This window comes from Nilaparvata lugens, chromosome 3 (genome assembly GCF_014356525.2).
Source record: "Nilaparvata lugens isolate BPH chromosome 3, ASM1435652v1, whole genome shotgun sequence".
In the NCBI taxonomy this organism is placed as follows: domain Eukaryota; kingdom Metazoa; phylum Arthropoda; class Insecta; order Hemiptera; family Delphacidae; genus Nilaparvata; species Nilaparvata lugens.
The window spans coordinates 8,323,580-8,344,664 of NC_052506.1; the positions used below are offsets into that span (position 1 = coordinate 8,323,580).

Below are 21,085 nucleotides of genomic sequence, written 5' to 3' on the forward strand. Positions count from 1 at the left end.
TATTAGCCTTCATCTACTTACTGCATCAATTGCTTTCGTTCAATACAGTACCAGTTACACAAGAGATGATCGGATTTATTACAGAGACTGTACTGCCAACAATCTGGTTGGATTTCATAAAAATACTACAACTCAGTTCACTAACACTCAATATAAAAGCTCAGATTATTTTTATTTATTTCATTGACAATCACAAATCATAATTACAATATAATATGATTGGGAGAAAACAACAGGCGTAGCCCAAAACTGTCTCCCCCCAAATTTTTACAAATAAAAAGTTTCAAGATAATGAGTTTATGATTTCACTTCAAAAAGTCCAATTTCCAATTCAAAACTAATGACCAAACTGAAATTTTAAATTTTTATATTTAAAAACTAATATTTCACTCATTCTCTACAAATTGGAAAATTTGAGTGATTTTGCAAAATTTTGAGCCAGGAAAGAAACACAACTTCACTATTAAATTTTATGTCTTTGATTTTTAAAATTTCCTGGTACAGTAGATAATAATACAAAGTCATTTGATATAGATGTTGAAAAACGATTAACAATAGTTTTTTCATCATTGGATATACCATACATAGTGTTCAGTTACATCTAGATTAACCAGTACAAAAAAACCAGTACATGTTTTTATAATATAGATAGATGTATTATCATATCATTTGTTCTCGATAAAGCTGAGAAAGCGCAAAAAACGCTGGAAAAATGCTAATTATGGGCGTATCTTTGACGTTATTGCAAATTCCTTCTAATACAACATTATTACACCCTAGCTGATCTTCTGTACTAAATTTGAACGATTTCTGTTCATTTGTTCTCGATAAATCTGAGAAAAAGCAAAAAACGCTAATTTTGGGCGTATCTTTGACGTTATTGCAAATTCCTTCTAACACAACATTATCACACCCTAGCTGAGCTTCTGTCTGTACTATATTTGAACATTTTCTGTTCATTTGTTCTCGATAAAGCTGGGAAAACGCTAAAAAACGCTGGAAAAACGCAGATTTTGGGCGTATCTTTGGAATTTTTTTTCAAATTCGTTCTTGGTGCGCCTCTTAAGGGCCAACTGAACATACCTACCAAATTTGAACGTATTTGGTCCGGTAGATTTTTAGTTCTGCTAGTGAGTGAGTCAGTCAGTGAGTGAGTGAGTGAGTGCCATTTCGCTTTCATATAGATAGATATAAGTAAATGAATAAATAGATAAATAAATGAATAAATAGATGAACTTACGTATTCAAGATGGCCTGTTGCTGTTCGAGCACTTTGCGACTGTGAGCCTGCCGTTCGGCCTGCTTGGCGGCGCAGATCTCCATTTCCTTGTCGCAGTTTTGCACCTTCTCTCGCAGAGCAGCCAGCTTCTTCTCATCAGCCGACAGCTTCTCATTCTGCGCCCGCCATTCTCCTCCCAGAAGTGCCTGCTCTATTTCTGCCTGAAACACACATAAGACAGATTTATAAAATAAAATTATAGTACCCTTTTTCAAATAAAAAAAGTAACCCTGAATTCATAAATTTTAAGAACATTACATATTATTTGAGTTTGAGAGATGCACCCCAGGAACAATCTTGAATCAAGTTGCTAATATTAAAAAAATATATTTTATAAAATCAAATTATAAACTTGAAACTTATTTTATAAATTGCTTGTCTAACTAAACTGTTCATGTCACACCATTGTAAACTATAAACTTAGAATTATTTCATAATTGAGACTGAATTGTTCACATCACAACATTATTTTGGGAATAATGGTGTTAGGGTGTGTATTAAGAATTAGATTCGATGTTGTAACATCCACAATTTATAACATGAGAGTCTCGGTAATTATAAATTGGCACCGAATTTTTGTGTTCTTTATGAGGTTGTGCCTTGAAACCAAGCTTCATCTGATAATGAGAGATTTGTATGGAATGTACACTGGATCTTCCATGCACAATGTGATTGAATGCTGAGTATTTTACACTTACTCATGTATATGGTTTATTTTCATACGGGTTCATGATCAAATTTCTAACTGGATTATGACAAATTATTTCTAAAAACAGATTATGAAAAATGTTATTATTGAACATTCTGTTTATCACTCATGATAGTTCATGCATCGAATGATGTCATGATCCTTGTTTTTATAAAAAACAATTGTCATACTCAACTCAGTGATCAGAACCTAATAATTGTAGCTCGAGAAACCCTAATAATTGTTGTAACTCGAAAGTAAAGTGTTATCATATTTGAATATTTTTATTTTCCCTAATACTTCAGTGTATATTCACATTCTCGAAAATCCAACAAGTTGTTTACTTTAAAAAAACACAGTTTTAAATGAACAGAGTTAAATATGGATGAGACAAAATTAAAACAGTGTTTTTTTCAAATTTGGAGAAGTTCCACAATATCAATTCATTTTCAATAACTTGTTTACTTTTGATAACTACATAGGCGATACTAATTTTCATCGAGTTCTTCCTTAACAATATACTGCACCAATACTCTAGGAATTTGTAAATTTAATTTCAAACACGAGCAGGAAATTGCACTTTTAAACAATGAATAGTAGCCAGGAATATACTGACAATTTGAACACTACATTTCAAATAAAAGTATATTTACTATGTGAATGAGAATGAGAACCTACCTCTCTCATGAGTTCCTCTTGCTGCTGTTCTATGTCTGTGATTTTCGCCTTCAACTGCGTCAAACTGGCGAGCAAATCGTTTCTGCATTCAGATTTCTTCTCAGACTCAGGCAGGGGTAGGATGAATTTACCCCTTTCCAGCACAACTGGACTCTTCTCCGTCGATTTGACAATGGCGTCCAGCTGAGACAATAACTGCTCAGCTGTGTATTCTCCATTTCTTCTGGGGAGAGTGGAATAAATGCCAATGTCCAGCGTGGGATTGGTCCAGGAAGGACGAGAATCCAAACTCTTTACACGATTTGATCCATCCGACTTGGACTGAGTATCGACAATTCTCACCGAGTCGGTTATTAATTTTTGCACCGGCGGACAATCAGATGAGCTAGTGACTAGCGAAGACGCACTGCTGGAGAAATTCCTCCTAGTTGCAAGTTTGTTTGACTTTGGTAACTCGTCGTCTTTCCTCGGATCAAATCCTAGAAACTGATACTTGGATTCGGCAAGTTTTTCTGTTCTCGACTTTGGTTTATTACTGCCATCAAAATCATTCATTTCTTGAGGACTTTGGTGACCGTTACTAGTTATTTCAGGCGGTTCATCACCGTTTGCACTCTTGTGAAATCCATTCTCTCGAATGTCATTTGTAGGAACTTTCATCTCCCTCTCTGAATCACCATTGGGAAATTTGTGGGTGTGGTTGTCAGGTCTGGTGAATTCACCTAGCATGGCTAGTCTGTTCTCAATCAACTCCAAACTGTACTCGCACCTGTAAAATAAAATATACAAAAGATTTTAACGGTGTTAACGGTGTAAAAAGTACAACAGTATCAGCTTTTTTGCTGCACAAAACTATTGAATGGAGAGGTGTCAGTGAATGAGTCATCTATGCATTCCAAGACTTTTCCCCCATCACTCCACTGAGTTGCAGTATCAACCGAGCAATGGTTCAGTCTTTAGGTGCCATTTAGTCGCGACAGTGCATAAGATAGGGAAAGACTGTATACGGGGACTGTAAACGAACCAATAACGCAGAATTGATGGCTTTGCTTGATGTACCTTATTGGGCTATGAAATGGTTATCATCCAAGTGTTCATAGGCGTAAAATAAACCAAGAAGATGGAAAATTAATTATACAATTAATTAATATGTTTTGACAGTAAACAGAGTACATAACACTTGGGAAATTGGATGTTGTAAAAAATACAACACGCGACTGCTCGTGTGATTGAGTAGGGCGCGAATACCGGAAGGTTCAAGTCTGGCAACACTGTAATTTAACCAACAGATGTTGTTATTCTGAACAATCATCTATAGACATAAAATTAGACACTTTTTTCTGTGTATTTTACACATGCAGTCAATAATATTTAAGCAAATAATCAAATTATTTCAAGAACTAAAGTTGGTAATTAAAAGAATTTGATTATTTACTTAAATATTTGACTGCATGTCGTGTGAAATACATAGAAAAAAGAGTGTTAATACAATACCCTTCAATTTTTCAAAACTACTCTGATGCTCAAATTCAAACCCGGTTAAAACGAGTGATTATAATCTCTAATGATTACATAAATTTAATAGATGTTACAATACAAGAATGATATTGTATCTATGAATGTATGAATAAATAAATGAAAATTTAATGTTATATCAATGTGAACTATGTTGCCAAACTTTGTGTGCCTTCGCGGCTACATGGATTCAAATATCCAATAAACTAATCATATAAAAAGAAGAAATTCATTATTATAAATTAATTTCATTTAGTTCTGTTCAATACTAGCTAGCTATGGCAATTTTAACCTATCATTTTGCTTATTTGGAAAGTGACCAATTTCTAGGGTATGGTTCCTGGATTAGTTACTTTAGAATGAGATTTGATGTGGTAACATCCTCAATTTTTGAAATGAGATTCTCGGTAATTATAAATTGACATCGGATTCTTGTATTCTTTATGAAGTAATGACTTGAAACCAATGATAACTTCAACTGGGATGACGAGATTTGTTACTAAAAGTACACTGTAGTTTCCCATGTACAATGTTATTGGATTCCAAGTATTCTACTCTATTTTTACCTATTATTTTCCTTATTTGGCAAGATAGTCTTGATGCGCGTGCGTGGACTGCCCGGGTGCGACAGAGACAGAGTGACATTCTCGTAGCTATGGACCGGGGGTGGTGGGATGGTGAGGGATTGGCCGCCATTCTGATCCCTGTGTTTACTTTCATTGTCACTTGTCAAACTCGAACTATCCAGGCTGCAACAATCAAAACATGACAATTAAATTATAATATGAAAAAGTATACATTAGTATAGAACTTAGTATGAACAAGTATAGAACTTAGTAAAGATTTCAAAGAATTTCAAATAGTAAAATGTTTAAAATTGAGTGTGGGAAAGAAATCCTGAAACGATTCTCTTCAATTCATTGAAATCTATGGTTTTAATGCAGATGTAGGATTAAATCTACAAGAGATCAATGTAGACATTCATCTTCAACAGTATTTATCTATACGCGCGTCGTTTTTTTCTGTTTAAAATAGAAGGATCAAGAGTGATTAACCTTTTTACTGTCGGTCCCGGCTGAAGTATGACAGTCGTAAGGCCCATTGACGGCTTAAATTATATATTCAGGCGGTGGGACCTTCCCGTAAGGGGGACTCCCCACCAACAAAGCCTTAAGAATTTACTTTTTTTAACCTTCTTACGACGTACAACGTAACGCGCATCATTCTGTAATAGGTTCAGAAACTCATGCAAGGCTTTAAGATACAGATTAAAACTTGTAGTAATTTTCCACTACATTCTAGCTATTGTATATTCTTTCTAGCAGCTCCGTCCCAATTGGTCTTATCATTAGTAATTGTAAGGAATTTCATTTCGAAATAATGTGAATGATTTTCTATATGAGAACTTCTAACAAAGAAGTCTGTGTATTACCCTTATTTGACTATTAACTATTATTATACAGTATTCAAATTATTGGTTTGATATTAAAATTAATGGTGGTATCGGATGGTTCTTTTGTACTCTTTATAACTTTAAAATTGCTTTGTTTAATAGAGTTGGCAAATTGGCAACTCAAGATGATTGGATGAAAAAAATTACCTTTCAAAGGAGAAATTCTTGTTGAAATGCGGAGAGCTGGGTGAATTCAGTCTCTTGTCTTTGGTCAATGATCCATTCGTTTTTATCCTGGAAGAGAAACATTATTTTATTAGAGAATGCAATAATTTAATGCACAAGTAGAAATATCCTTAAAAATGAAAATTAAAAGTCAAATTTAGATATAGACTTGGCAACAACATTGCTCCGAATTTGCAATAAGTTACTAATCATTGGTTGATTGATATATACAGAGAGTTTGAAAAAGAACTCCCTAGTTTTAGGTATAAATTTAATGTGTAAATTAATGTAGAACTCCATCAACAAGTACATACAATGAAAAAGAGAATCTTCAAATTTTGTTCAATATCAGTAAACATCAACATGGGATCCATTCGTTGCCCTGCACACGTCGAGACGATATTCAAGCTCTTGCCATTTATTTACCAACATATCAGGTGTTATCCCAACCGCCGTGGCGATTCTTTCCCGTAAATGGTTTATGTCTCGGATTTTTCATTTGTACACAACATTTTTGATGTGTCTCCAAAAGAAAAAGTCCAGAGGGGTTTAGTCCGGGCTTCGTGGTGGCCAAGCAATTGGGCGAGCTCTCCCTATCCACCTCTTCCCGGAAAGCGAGTGTCAACTGAAGGAACTGTCCCTTGGTGCCGTCTTAAAGTCAAACAGGTCTGCCAACTGCAGGGGGGCAAAACTTGGACAGTTCCTGAACAAACACCACAATCTAGAATAGTGTATATCACTTTTTACAGATTCTATGACACATTAAAACTAGGGAGTTCTTTTTCAAACAACATGTATATAGACAGGTTGAAAAAGACTTTTGGTAATCTGAAATGAATGTATTTTAGATTCTAGTTGGAATTGTGACTGTTATTTTATGTAGTTAGAATTGATCACATTTGACATGAGATTCTGCAACTGAAGCACTGAACCAGCTTGATTAATTGAAATTAGTCATTCACATTGTGAAAAGGAAACGATGGCTTGATACCATTAGCTGACCAAATGAAAATTGAGTCAGAAGAGTCTGAAAAGTAATGAAAAATATACATATTTACTGTCCGAATACAGTATTAAAATGCAGAGAATTACCAGTATTAAACCCTTACCTATTTTGATGCGGCTTATTCTGCTTTTCCCACTGCGCTTGCTTTTCGTAGTCTGCACACATCGTCAAGATTTCTTCCAACCTCAACTGCTCCAACTTTTCGGTTTCTTGTTCAGATAACCGCTCAGTCTGCGCCTAGAAATTGCAAAATACAATTCAGTATCGCATACTCAATGATAAATCAAATAACATTTTCAAAGTGGGAAACATTTTTCTCAACTGCTAAAATAGTAACTATTTTCAATTCAATTGTTTCAAATCCAACTGCTGAATTTCCTAGGACAAGGCTACTATTGTACTAACGTATCCTCAATTCTTATTACAGCAAAAATAATGTAAAACAGTATTGAAACCAATGTGTCATGCCAAAAATTTATACTAAATTTGTTACAATTTACCAGTTGTTCAGAGGACTTTCACAGAGACAAAACCGGTAATTTCAATTGATTTATGGAAAGCATTTTCAAAAAGAGAGGGAAAGAGAGAGAGAATTGGTTGATCAGTGGTTGGAGTCTCTCTGATTAAATAAGTGCATTGCTTTTAGTATTCCTGATGGATGGTCGTAAATCGGAAGGGAGGTTACGATTAAATGCTACCATTAACAAAAATAAAAACAAAAGACCAGCTTTACTGATTTAAATGTGCTTCGAATTGAGTACCCAGTGGTTCAGGACCTACCTAAAATTTAATATCTGTCAATCTCCCATCATAACATTTCCTATAACTCCAAGCACAACCCTAGGATTTATGTGAGCATTAATCTCAGCAAAAATTAAGTACTTATTAAATACTCTTATGCACTACAGTACTGAGTAATAGAGTGTTTCAAGATGAAAACATAAGATTATGTGAATATTGAGCTTTATTTTTATACTTCGACTAGCCGTCAGGCTCGCTTCGCTCGCCATATCCGTCTAGCCAGGGGGCTCCGCCCCCTGGACCCCCGACTGGATCGTCCGAGAATGAGGTCAGCAGGCACGCTTCGCTCGCCTGCATTTTTCATTTTTATCATATTATATTAGGACAATCCAGTCGGGGGTCCAGACTAAACGTCTGGCTAAACGGATATGGCGAGCGAAGCGAGCCTGACGGCTAGTAATATAATATTCCCAGGATTGAAGTAGCAGTGCCCAATCAATTTTTCCGCGATAAATGCATTTAAATCTTCAACTTGGTGCCAACCTAACAAAATCAACTCAACTTAATGCCAACCTGACAAAATTATTAATTTAGTTGCCAGTTAACAACTGTTTCGAAGAGGTACTCTATCTAGATTATAGTTCTATAGTAACATATGATATGGAAATTTCAATTCTAATTAAGAGATTGGGAGAAGAAGAATATACATGCTAAAAGACGAACTTTAAACCCTTAAAAACAACCCTTAGAGTTAAAATATTGTCAAAAGATTTCTTAGTGCGCCTCTAAAGGGCCAACTGAACATACCTACCAAATTTGAACGTTTTTGGTCCGGTAGATTTTTAGTTATGCGAGTGAGTGAGTGAGTGAGTGAGTGAGTGAGTCAGTCAGTCAGTGAGTGAGTGCCATTTCGCTTTTATATATATAGATGGATTAACCTATAGTTTTTCCCAAATTACATATTTAGAATTGCGCATGAGCTCTGTCTAAAACTCTCTTTCCTTTCCTTATTATCATAATTATTCATTCTCTTTTGTTCTTCCTTCTTTATTTTCTGTTATATTTCAAGTGTTTCTACATTATATGATAAAATTGTATCAATCATTAACCATGAAGCCTCTTCATGGAGTCTCTGTGAGCCATATATTATGCATGTTTTTCAAATAAAAATTATACAGAGTGGCCCAAAAATAGAGTAACCCATCAAAGCCTAGGTTACATAATTAACACCATGATTAGTGACTTCTGGGTCACCCAGTACATCACAAAATATTTTTCAACTCATCACAATTTTCTATTCAACCCCCACAGGCAACTATAAAACAATACATGAACTTTCAACAGTAAAAACATATCCTTTTTTGGACATGTTATTCACTATCAAAACTTGGGAATAGAACAGTTTTGGGCCAAGCCTATTGTTTTTTCCCGATCATATTTACATGATTTGTAATAGTATACGTGAATGAATAAATACTGATCAAGTAAGGACCAGCCTGCTTCCTCTATCCAGTACATTACAATAGTTATTTGTGCAACTAGTGCGCAAAGTGACAGTTTGCTGCACCGAAAGAAACGTTTACGCCCGAGCCGTAGGCGAGGGCGGAATGGTTTCTTGAGTGCAGCAGAGGAACTTTGCGCACGTATTTCACATTAAATTTTTCCTACAGTTACCATTGAATATGAAAAGTGGGTAATTATGGGTAAAATGATGGCTGAAATCCATCAAACGTTTGTGTGTGTGATGCTGTTATTAATAACAACCTTAATTCATTTAAAAATTAATAATCCAATTGAAGTTGAAAATTCTTAGCCAAAGTTCTCATTTTTGTTCATTCAAGAATCAGAAAAAATACAGATAGAACAAAAAATTCACATTCAAAATACACGCCAACAGCTGATTGTGATGGCTGAACCGACAAGCGCGCGACCTAGCGGGAAGAATCGTACCTGAGTTTGTTTCATCCAGCTAAAAACTACAGAAACAAGATTCAGAAATTTAGACTTTTGCTCAAATTACCGAGAAAAATGCTCAAAGTAAACTGAAAAAATATTGGGATTGGGATTTTATCATAAATGTAGGGTAGCCATTGAAATGATTCTTATCTAAATCTAACCACAGTCATTGTTACCAACTTAATTTTTGTTTTCGTGCACTAATCCTCCATATAACCCACCAACTATTTTGTGTTGCCATGTTGCAAATCTGGAGTGCAGAAAAAATTTTTTCCTACAGATACCTTGAAAAGTGACCATTTCTGCACTGATTGCAGGCCGCAAAGCATCACTTTTCCGCACTAGTGCGCAAAGTGAGTACTTTGCGTACTCCAGATTTGCAGCATGACAACGCAAAATAGTTAGTAGGTTGTATGGAGCACCAGTGCAGCAAAATCAAAATTAAGTTGGTAATACTCATAGTGAGGCCCATGTTATAATGAATGGCAGTGGAGAACAGCGTTGCCTTGCCTTGCCATTATGTGCCTTCATTATAGTCATTTCAATGCTTACATAACATAAACCCCCTTCAAGCAGTCACATAAATTTTCAATTGAATTACTAATCATTATAATCCAATTTAAAATAAATTAAGGTTTTTATATTTATAATAAAATTACACAGAAAAACATTTGATGGATTTCAGGGAATTTTACCCATAATTACTAACTTTTCATATTCAATGGTAACTGTAGGAAAAATTTAATGTGAAATACGTGCGCAAAGTTCGTTTCTCAAGTAAAACCTCTCAAGTAAACGTTTCTTTCGGTGCAGCAAACTGTCACTTTGCGCACTAGTTGCACAAATAGCTATTCCCGCACTAGAGTGGAAAAGTGATTCTTTGCGTTTTGTAATCAGTGCAGGAATGGCCACTTTTCAAGGTAACTGTAGGAAAAATATTTTTCAACTCAACACAATATTCTATACAACCTCGATTGACAACCATCAAATACTGATCACGTGACCTACCTGCTTCCTCTTATTCTCCAGATCGACCTTCCTAGACGTGAGGTCCTCAATGCTGGAGTCCCAGCTGGGCACAGGACTTGCAACCGACTTCCGCACACTGTACGACGGGTTGCGGTCGAAGGCGGGGCTGGGGGTGGCGAGGGGGCGCAGAGGGCTGCACCGCTCTGGTGACGTCACAAAGTTGAAAGAAGAATGACTCGAACTGGAGTGAGTCCTCAGAGGCGGGGTGGGGGTGGAAGGCGCCGGAGACACCCCTCGTTCACTGATAGAGTTCGAGGGCGATGAAGAAACATTCGACTTGGCCGGAGTGTACTTGCCGTTCGGCATCTGAACCACATTCTGATACACGTTACCGTTGGGTTTATTGGGTTCATACTGCGTCGGAGCCAATGAGAACCGCAGCTCGCCACCGTTAACGTGATTGGACAGTTTTGAGTTGGGGCCGGCCCTCTGGCCCAGCACAACACTGGCCGGCGAGTTGACAGTCGAACTGCCAGCGGGGAACACTTTCGGCGAGATGTACTTGGCGAGGTCCTCGCTCGACGCCGAGCTCAGGTCCCCCCACGAGTCCCTTGACGAAGCACCGGTCCTTCTCGGCGCTGGGGGCGGCTTTCCTTCAACTCCACCAAACATGGTGTTCTCATCACCTGAAAAAAATCAAATGAAATCAATAAGATTCAATTATAAATTCAATCATAATTAGAAAAAGAACACAAATCAAAAGACAATCTATATAAATAAAAATCGAGCCTCAAATTTTGACATTCAATAACTTTTTATGTGTGCACCGAATTTGATGATTTTTTTTTGTGTTCGTTATGTTCAGGACCAGTTTATGGCATATCAAATTTATAATCCGACCTCAGGACTCTTTCCTACGATCCTTCAAAGTTTACATGTAATCCTTAGAGCTTGTTCACATGACAGCGATTTACGCTCGGTTGTCGCTCGATTGGCAAATCGCTCGGTTTGCCAGCCTCGTACACATGACAGCGATTCATGAGCGGTTTGCGGTAATGATAAGTAATTACTAATTACTAATTATAATTCGGTTATGATAAATAATTACTAGGTACAACATCTATGTACTCAATCTTAATATCTTAATCTATGTACTTAATCACTATATCACTCTTAAACATAAATTACTGCTCTGATCGAAACCGCTCGGTTGACTGAAGACATGTGTACTCCTCTCTCATGCCTGCTCTAGTATATCGAGCCGCCTGGCAACCGAGCGGTTGTAGTCTGAGACTACAACCGCCGCGATTCGCACGGCGACTACTAAAGCCGAGCGATGCATGTGTACGGCACCATGTGTTTCCCTATACCTGGCAATCGCTCGGTTTGCGCGACATATGGCTCTTATGGGAGAAGATTTGTGAGCTGGGCACACAGAAATAAAAATCAGTTGTTATAATCATTGCGTCATACAACAGCCGTCGGTAGATAGTAGACAAGAGTGTGTGCTGCTCCATAACCGCCCATGTATTTTATTCTAAACGCCCAGACTAAAAAAAAATGACTGTTCTGTGTAAACATCCAGCAGTGCGGCCTGAGGTTGAAGACTTACATATGCTCTAAAGACATTGCTTTGTTTCGAACAATTGTGCTGCCTTCGGTGTTCAGAATTAATTGATTTTTAGTAAATTATTTATTTTGCAGTTGGAAAATTATCTTTATAAATAAAATGCCACATCGCGCCTCCTCAGGTGTGCATCCAGCTAAAGATTGTCATGAGATGCATTATAGCCTGTCCAAACTGCCATGAGCCCTGAAATATTAAGCCGACACTCGCTCTCCCACGCGCAGGCACACACGCCCGGCCTACCTGCGCCATTGATATACTATGTATACTACGTAGTATACAGGTAGGCAGACCGTCCCTTTACTCACACACACAAAAAGAGACTGCGCTTGTGTGTGTGAGTAGTAGGAGGGTCGGCCTAATCCTTCAGAGTTCATGCCTGTTTGGACAGAGTATAAACTATTTGGCGGTATGAAGTTTGCCGGGCCAGCTAGTAGCTTATAAAATTACTTTTTCCACACGCCAACATTATGAATGTTATATTGTGTGAAGAGGTCCCTAGACATTAAATATTAGGGCAAGGTCACACGAGCGTTTTTTAATGCGTTATTCGGTGAGTCGACAGGAATGCAAGCTCTTAGATTGACTGATGGCGTTCGAGAATCAGAGAGCTTACTGTCTTGCCGACTCGTCCAAGAAACTCCTAAAAACGCTCGAGTGGCCTCGCTGAGCTTAGTTCCTAGCTTCGGATGACAAGATTATTGTACCGCCTCCAAAAAGAAATCATTGGCTGTGTGTTGCACTAGTCCATTTAATGGGAGTTCACTAAAATAGCCTGCAAAGACTAAAGCATTTCTTCAAATTTTAAACTGATCGATAGATATAATAAACTAACAAAATATAAAAATAGCAAAATCCTATATGTACACTTACCTGGAAAAAATGGGACAGGCAAAACAGAAATCCTCGAATTAGGGAGAGCACTTTTCATCAAGCTCGCCTCAGCTGGATGATTGAAACGCAAGCAAGTAGATCGTCCAAGACATATCATACATCCTGTTGCAAAGAAAATAATTGTTTATCTTCATATTAGGCTTCCTAAATTACTAAATACATTGATTATTTATCATTTCTCATTCTACTGGTTTATTTCAGCTTCATGATGAATCAGATTTGAATATTTGAATAGAATTTATTAGCTTCATATTTTCATGTTCAGGCATAACTTGAGCCTAAATTTCTAGGGCTACAAATTCTCATCGTCAATACACCTTGATTTTCAATTAATTTATTTGAAATTTGATGCAAACATCATTCAAATAGTCCAAGATGAAGTATCTTATCAGTGATGTAAGTTACGGTAATCATAAAATGAAAGAGCATGAGATGTTTGACCAAATGTACATCAAGTACAAAGTACGCCAGAGAAACTCACTTATTTGAAAGGTCAATAAAAACAAAAGTACTTTAGATATTGTTTCAATCTTTTTTTTACATGATAATACAATATCTTAATTATTTTCATGCAGACTTGAAAATGACATCAGACCAATGGCGACCCCCATGAAATGTTGTTGTTCTTGAGGTGTGCTATGGTTCCGTGGTCGATCGACATAAACCAGGGATTTCAAATAACCCCATAAAAAATCGCATTGAGGAAACGCATGAGGAAATGAGCCTTGTCGAATGACCGCGTCTTCAGGCAGGTTGTCAATCAGCATATCACATGCATTTTGACGGGCAACAAAATCGCGTTCAGTCAATTCTTGAAATTTATAGGGATGAAATTGAAGGTCTTCATGGAAAATTCGTCAGAATTGCCATAGCAGCTATGGTACGTGTTTGGAAGCCGAATGCCGGGGAGAACGCACAACTAACTTCCCACTTTTTTATATTTTCTGAAGTTCTGATGGTTCGTTGAAGTCCATTTCTGGGTTTAGCTACACTCCTGAAATGAGTTAAGGATGTGCAAAGGCTAAAAATAAACTTCCTACTCGTGATATTTTTCGAAGTTTTTCGTTTTGTATAATATCATTAAGCTATCAAAATGAAAAAGTTTTCTCAGGAAAACATTTTTTTCCGATCATTACTTTTTGAGATATGAGCGCCTGAAGATTGAATTTTTGTGACAGAACATTTCAAATTCGGTAAGTTATAAATCCATGAGATTTATAGGATGGATTCTTCATGGTATTGTTGATCTAGTAAAACAATCATTTTGATAGCTTAATGATATACAAAACGAAAAACTTCACGAGTAGGAAGTTTATTTTTAGCCTTTGCACACCCTTAACCCACAACAGAATCGAATGGCCAGGAACGAGTCTGTGGGGAGGAATTTCAAATCGAGTGCGGAAGGTGATTGACCATTAGAAAAGAAGCTCTCAACTGCAAAGGCCCGCTGTTCTCTAGACCAGAGCATGATGGCTATTTACTTGATGCGCCCCCTCCTGCCCTTCTACACGACCAATTCAACGCATGGGAATTTTTTCAAATAAGTAAGTTTCTCTGGCGCACGCACCTTGTACTATTAAACATCCTATGTCGAGTACTATGAATATCCATTTGCAGTGATGTTGAGTACCTTGCATAAGCCGAGTGCTCTGAGTGACTGGCAGTCCATCAATGGCGGTGGCCCCAGCAATGGGGTGCAGGGTCACCACTCCGCTCCTGTTCTCAATGCAACAGTGCACCGCCTCCACACCCGTACCCACCAGCACCACGTCTGCATTCGCACCGCTTCCCAGTGTTCTCTTACCTAGAACACAAACAATTCAAGCATTCAATCAGACTGAAGAATTGAAAAAAAATACTAAATATTAGTTGAAACGAAAAATCCTATTATACTAGTAGTTCTGTGAACAGTAGACTTCGCGCTCAGTTAGTTACATTGACCTGTTGTTATGTTTTCTCAAAAATTAATAAATAATTTATCAATAATTTTAAATGTCTAGAAAAAATCCTAAATAAATATATAGCTTTCTGTCCTATTATACCGTGACGTGTCGTCCCGGAATATGAGTGTGAGCGCTGTTAACAGGTCTGGCTGCAACTGTCTACAACGTTGATGGAAATATACAATTTTCAAGATGTTCGATGTTTTTGAACGGGTAGTATTATAGTCAACTGTCTACTAACGTTGACGGAAAAATAAATTTTCAAGATGTTCGATGTTTTTGAACGGGGAGTATTATAGTTCACTAGACAGCTGATTTATGATGAATAATTCTATAGTCTGATTCTTACGGTAATATTGGCGTATGAAGGAGGCTCCTTTTCCCTTTTATATTATCCTTGAAATGCAAAATTTCCAAAAACCTTGTATATAAGTCGACGCGCAATTTAAAAAGGAACATACCTGTCAAATTTCATGAAAATCTATTACCGCGTTTCGCAGTAAATGCGCAACATAAAAACATATAAACATTTAAACATATAAACATTTAAACATTAAGAGAAATGCCAAACCGACGACTTGAATCTTAGACCTCACTTCGCTCGGTCAATTAAGCGAGCAATTTCCGTATATTTGTATATATTTTTATATCTGGTTATTTATGTTCAACGGATCTCGAAAACGGCTTTAACGATTTTCACGCAATTTGGAACATAGTAGGTTTATGATATAAAAATTCGATTCCACTAGGTCTCATCCTTGTGAAAACTCGCTGAACGACATTAAAAGGATAATTCATCCTTGGCTGAAACAGCTGTTGATGGTAAAAAAGTGAGTGAGCGAGTGAGTATGTGAAAAAACAAAATATCGCATTCCCGAAATTCATAAGATGACATATAGCCAGCTGCGAAATATAAACACGATCATGTTAGAGAATTGTGTTCTATTTATCAATAAATAAAAACAACGAGCGAAGCTCGGTGCCCCAATATTATAATTTAATTAACTAAATATTAGTTTAAAAAATATAATTAAATTCACAAATTGAATTCCAGATTTACCAACCTGTGGGATCTTGAAAATCTAAACTACAAAAATTTACAAAATGAACAAGTTAACTATTAAATGAACTAGTTGTTGAAATGTTTTAAATAAAAAGGGGACTTCATGTTTTTATATTGTTTTTATCAATATTTTAGATTACCTGGGATGCTATTTATAAATAGGGCTAATTATGAAAATCTAACAAATTTACAAATTAAAAAATGTATTATATCATAACAATATAAAAACTTGTAGTACGCTTTATTGAAAAAACTTTAAAATTTAAAAAACTAGTCGAAACTAGTTGTTAATATATTTCAAAGTTTTTTCAATAAAGGGTACTACAAGTTTTTATATTGTTTTTATCAATATTTTAGATTACCTGGAATGCTAATTATAAATAGGGCTAATTATGAAAATCTATCAAATTTACAAATTAAAAATTGAATTATATCATATCAAAGATATATTACATGAATCCAAACCCCAAACTATCATTTCCTAAGCTTCCAAACACCCATGCATCACACACGAAACTATTTATCAATAGCCTACTGTGAGTAGATATTTTTATCGATCAACAAAGCAGTTTACAAATTCAATTTTTCTGTGGAAGCTTTTTGCAATCTTACAGAACTTCTAAATTATTTATAACTCCAAGAACAGCCTCCTCATAATATTACAAATAGATAGAATTTCTGAAATTTTCGTTTCAAGATGCCCCTTGTCCTCTGAAAAATTCCATAGTCTCTGAAAACCTCCATTGCCTTGAACGCCTAGAAGAATTTTACAAGCAATGGTTGAGGGATTCAACAAAATGTCAAAGTTGGCGAAACCGGATTAGACCATAGACAGACACTAATCCAAAAAGGCTAGAACTCATCGGCTTTGTTATGGAAAGAAAGGAATGTAATCTATTGAAGTGAATGGATGAGGGCCTGCAGGTTGTCTGCAACACTTTGTCTGCTAAGAAGGTCCAAAAGGTGTTGAGTGATTGGCTAGCATTGTCTGAACATGAGAGCCAACTCGCATACCATCCACTCTTCAGAGCTGATTACCATCATACAGAGTAGTTGTAATGTCACAGAGATAACTATCACTAGTAGTTCTGTGAACAGTAGACCTCACGCAGTATTCTCATCCACAAGTACCTGATTGAAACTATAGACCTTATGGAAATACAGCTTTTCCACACATCTGTGTAATCACTTGTCAGCTGATTTATAATGAATAATTTATTCTATAGTCTGATTTTTACTCTAATAATGGCGTATGAAGGAGGCTCCTTTTCCTTTTATATTCCAATCACTTGATAATGGCATTATTTAGTCACGAAACATTTTAAACATTTTATTTTTAACGAAACAATTTTAAAAGGGTTTTTATTTATATTTAAATATTGGGGCACCGAGCTTCGTTCGTTATTTATTTATTGAATTTTGATAAACCGAACACAATTCTTTAAAATGATTGGGGAAGGACTAACAGGCACAGCCCAAAACTGTTTCTTCCCCGAATTTTGATTTATACACTATAAATAGTCCAGAAAGTAGGTTATGTTCCTTACACTTAAATTTAGGTTCAATTTTCTGTTCAAACATTTGAAAACAAAAAAGTTCTAATTTGGATTATTTACAAACCAGATTGAGTAACAAAATAACACTCACTAATCACTTAAAATTATCAAATAATGATCAACTTTGAAAATTATGATATACTGTAGTTTAGGAGGATTATCATGATTATGTTGATCAAGTCAATTAAATTGTCTAGCTCGATAATTTTTCTCGCTGATTGATTATGATTACACAGCTGGAAATAATTCTGTCTCTCTCCCACACAGGCACACGTATCTTCTGTTATCGAGAGACGACGAAATTATCATCTGTTTTTCCAAGGATGAATTATCCTTTTCATGTCCTTCAGCGAGTTTTCCCAGGGATGAGACCTAGTGCAATCGAATTTTTATATCATAGACCTACTACTTCCAAATTTCGTTAAAATCGTTAGAGCCGTTTTCGAGATCCGTTAAACATAAATAACCATATAAATACAGATAACCAATTTTTGGTAATTTCTCGATCACTTTTGTTTGAGAAAGAACCCCAACCAGATATAAAAATAACCAGATATATACAGAAATTGCTCGCTTAATATAATAGGATAGTAGCCCTAAAGAAAAAAAGACAAGGTTGTTTGGGTTTACTTGTACCTATTGGGTAATGAATTATGTGAATTTATTACTGAAAATATGGATAATAACACACAAGATTTACAGCTGTGCTTAGTGAGAGAAGTTGTGTGTATTTTTGCGTTCAAAAATTTATAAAATAACTTGATTAATTCATATGAAGTTCAAATCTTCACCTGTATTGAAATTGATAGAGATTGAGAGACATTGGAATTGATAGAAATTGTCAGTCATGATGATAATGAAGTTACTACAAAAATTATAGTCGAGGATTGTAACCTATCAAGTATAAATTTAATTATGTTCAAATGAAATGTTCTACGAACCTACAGTATTCTAATCAAGTTAGAATATCAATTCCTGGTTCTCAATCAAGTTATCACCTAATTGAATTGAACTACTCATCCTATCAACAAGTGAATCAAGACAGAGACGCATTCGGATAAATACAAGATCGGATTTTCCAATCGAAACGGCCATTAGGCCGTTAATATTAATATAATATTAATTTATGAATTATAATATAATAATTTATAATATAATATTAAATAATATTAATTATGAATGTGATTACTGGCAGCAAAGGTAACGTAATAGAATTACGTCAGGCCTGCATGTTTCAACGACCAAGGTCAATATCCATCAGAACTGAACTAGTAAGCTCATTGACAAAAGCCAGAAGCCCTATTTTCTTCTATTTTCAAGAGCGATCATCTTTCAGTTGCTCTAAAATAAGATCAAAAATAGATAAGAAATATTGGGTAGTCACTGGAATTGTGTAACAGTTACTGAGCCGATTCGTATTTCATTAGTCAACATTCTCAACACAGTTTTGGTAAGGATTTATATTGAGGCAAAAGCCATACAGTGAAGGGAAAGGGTGAAATGAACCCAATTAAAAAAAGGATGGTCGAAGCCACATACCACAAGATATATGTAGCTCTAAATCTCAATTCATTATTCATTTTATTAAATTCAAGGACATTACAGCCTTAAATTCATGAGTGATTAAAACATTGCTCAGAAAGAATAGTTTTATAAGAATAACAAACTAACCACCACTAATATTAATCTATTAAAACATGTTCATTGAATGAGCGAAGCGAATTCTATGTTTCAAGTCAATCTGACTGCGTCAGAATACTGCGTGAGGTCTACTGTTCACAGAACTACTAGTTAAAATCAGCACATGATTAGAGGGGAAAATTAAATACTGTACAGATAAACTCTCAACAACACTGAAGGCTTTTTCTACACCTTGTAAGTGAAATATCAATCTGATCAGTATAGTTGTCATTTAAATGACATTGTAATCAACGTGTTGAGTTGATTAAGAATCAATGCGAAGTGGTGATAATGGGCCAACATGAACAAGAAGTAACTCACTCAACTTTTGCTGGTCACGCTTCAAACCTGTTTCCAACATCCTTGCAAGGACATTTCACCTCGTCAAGCCACTGGCTGACTGACGTACAATTGGCAGGCAGCAAACTCTACCAACTCAGCTTGGTTCTGTACTGTTCCCGTCCCAGTGATTTCCGAATGTGCCGGTCCAGACAATAAAAAGCTTAGTTTACCAGAAACCTTAGTTTATTCTCACCAATCAACTAAACAGCAGTGCTAATAGAGAAGTTGTGTTTCTTTTCTGGCTCAAAATTTTGTAAAATTACTCAAAAATTTCCAATTTGTAGAGATTTGAGTGAAATATTTTTGTTGTTAATTAGTTTTAAAATATCAAAATTAAAATTTTTAGTTTCGTCATTAGTTTTGAAGTGTAAATTGGACTTTTTGAAGTGAAAAGTGAAATCTAACCTCATTCTTTTTTGAAACTTTTATTAGTAAAAATTTGGGAGAAGACAGTTTTGGGCTATGCCTGTTGTCTTCATATTTTAATTATGATTTGTGATTGTGAAAAATGCTGCCAAACCCAAGGGTTTTTCGGCGGGTGCCCAGTTACAGGAAAAAAATGAGTTACAAAAGATAAATAAACTTAGACAAAATAAATATTACACTTCAAAAAATAAAATGAATGAAACATTTTAAGCTTAGTTTACCAGAAACCTTAGTTTATTCTCACCAATCAAATAAACCTGCTTCCTTGTCTATTAAAATTTTCCTTCACAAGATCACTTCTTATCTATAATATAATAAAGGAAAGAACTGGCGTAAACACGGGATAGGAAATTCACGTATGACGCATCATCACGTCTGAACTACTCAACTGATCAACTTGAAATTTTGCATATAGGTTCTCAATTTACCGAGGGTGAATAGGTTTAAATAGATTCACTTCACTTATATGAGCTACTTTATTCAAATCAATAAAACCAATATAAAACGTGTAGTACCCTTTTATTAAAACATTTCATATTAAGACATATTAACTTGAAAATGGCAAAAGTAGGTCAAAACTAGTCGTTGAAATATTTTGAAGTTTTTAAAATGTTTTAATAAAAGGGTTCTACAAGTTTTGTATTGTTTGAGGTCAAACTTTTAGTTTTTCAAGTTTTTATTTAAACCCTTGCGGAGCACGTTATAATAAACTTACTTCCATTATCTTATACCTCAAATTTTACTAGAATGTTTCAGATTCCAACTTTTGAAACTATTTCACAATTAATGGGGTTTACTATTTAAGAAGTTTACTAATAGACAACAGCACAGAATATACTGTGGCCAGGTTGCACAAAAGCCGGTTAAATTTTAACCTCGTGATCTATTTCACGAGAACCAATCAGAGAAGGCCTTCTTGATAAGACTGCTTCTCTGATTGGTTCTCGTGAGATTAAACAGGATTCAAATTTAACCGGCTTTTGTGCAACCGGCACTGAATATAGTACCGTCCAAAACTCTAAAATCGGACTGGTTCCATAATTTTAATCCATTGCAATAGAAAGAGGTTCGTTTTTAAAAGAGGAAGTTTCCTCCTTCCCCTTT

General features: G+C 35.7%; 1 protein-coding gene across 5 annotated transcripts in view; it reads right to left on the minus strand.

The window, feature by feature from the left end:
* Window positions 1–21,085, minus strand: part of LOC111064407 (pleckstrin homology-like domain family B member 1) — a 226,716-nt gene that overhangs the window by 93,783 nt on the left and 111,848 nt on the right. For all 5 annotated transcript variants that reach the window (XM_039425321.1, XM_039425320.1, XM_039425322.1 and 2 more), the window contains 8 exons: window positions 14,602–14,775; window positions 12,951–13,073; window positions 10,490–11,136; window positions 6,888–7,021; window positions 5,761–5,847; window positions 4,727–4,909; window positions 2,646–3,414; window positions 1,241–1,440 (listed from right to left, as the gene is read on the minus strand). In XM_039425321.1, the coding sequence (XP_039281255.1) occupies window positions 1,241–1,440; window positions 2,646–3,414; window positions 4,727–4,909; window positions 5,761–5,847; window positions 6,888–7,021; window positions 10,490–11,136; window positions 12,951–13,073; window positions 14,602–14,775 (2,317 nt within the window). The remainder of the gene's footprint in view (window positions 1–1,240; window positions 1,441–2,645; window positions 3,415–4,726; window positions 4,910–5,760; window positions 5,848–6,887; window positions 7,022–10,489; window positions 11,137–12,950; window positions 13,074–14,601; window positions 14,776–21,085) is intronic.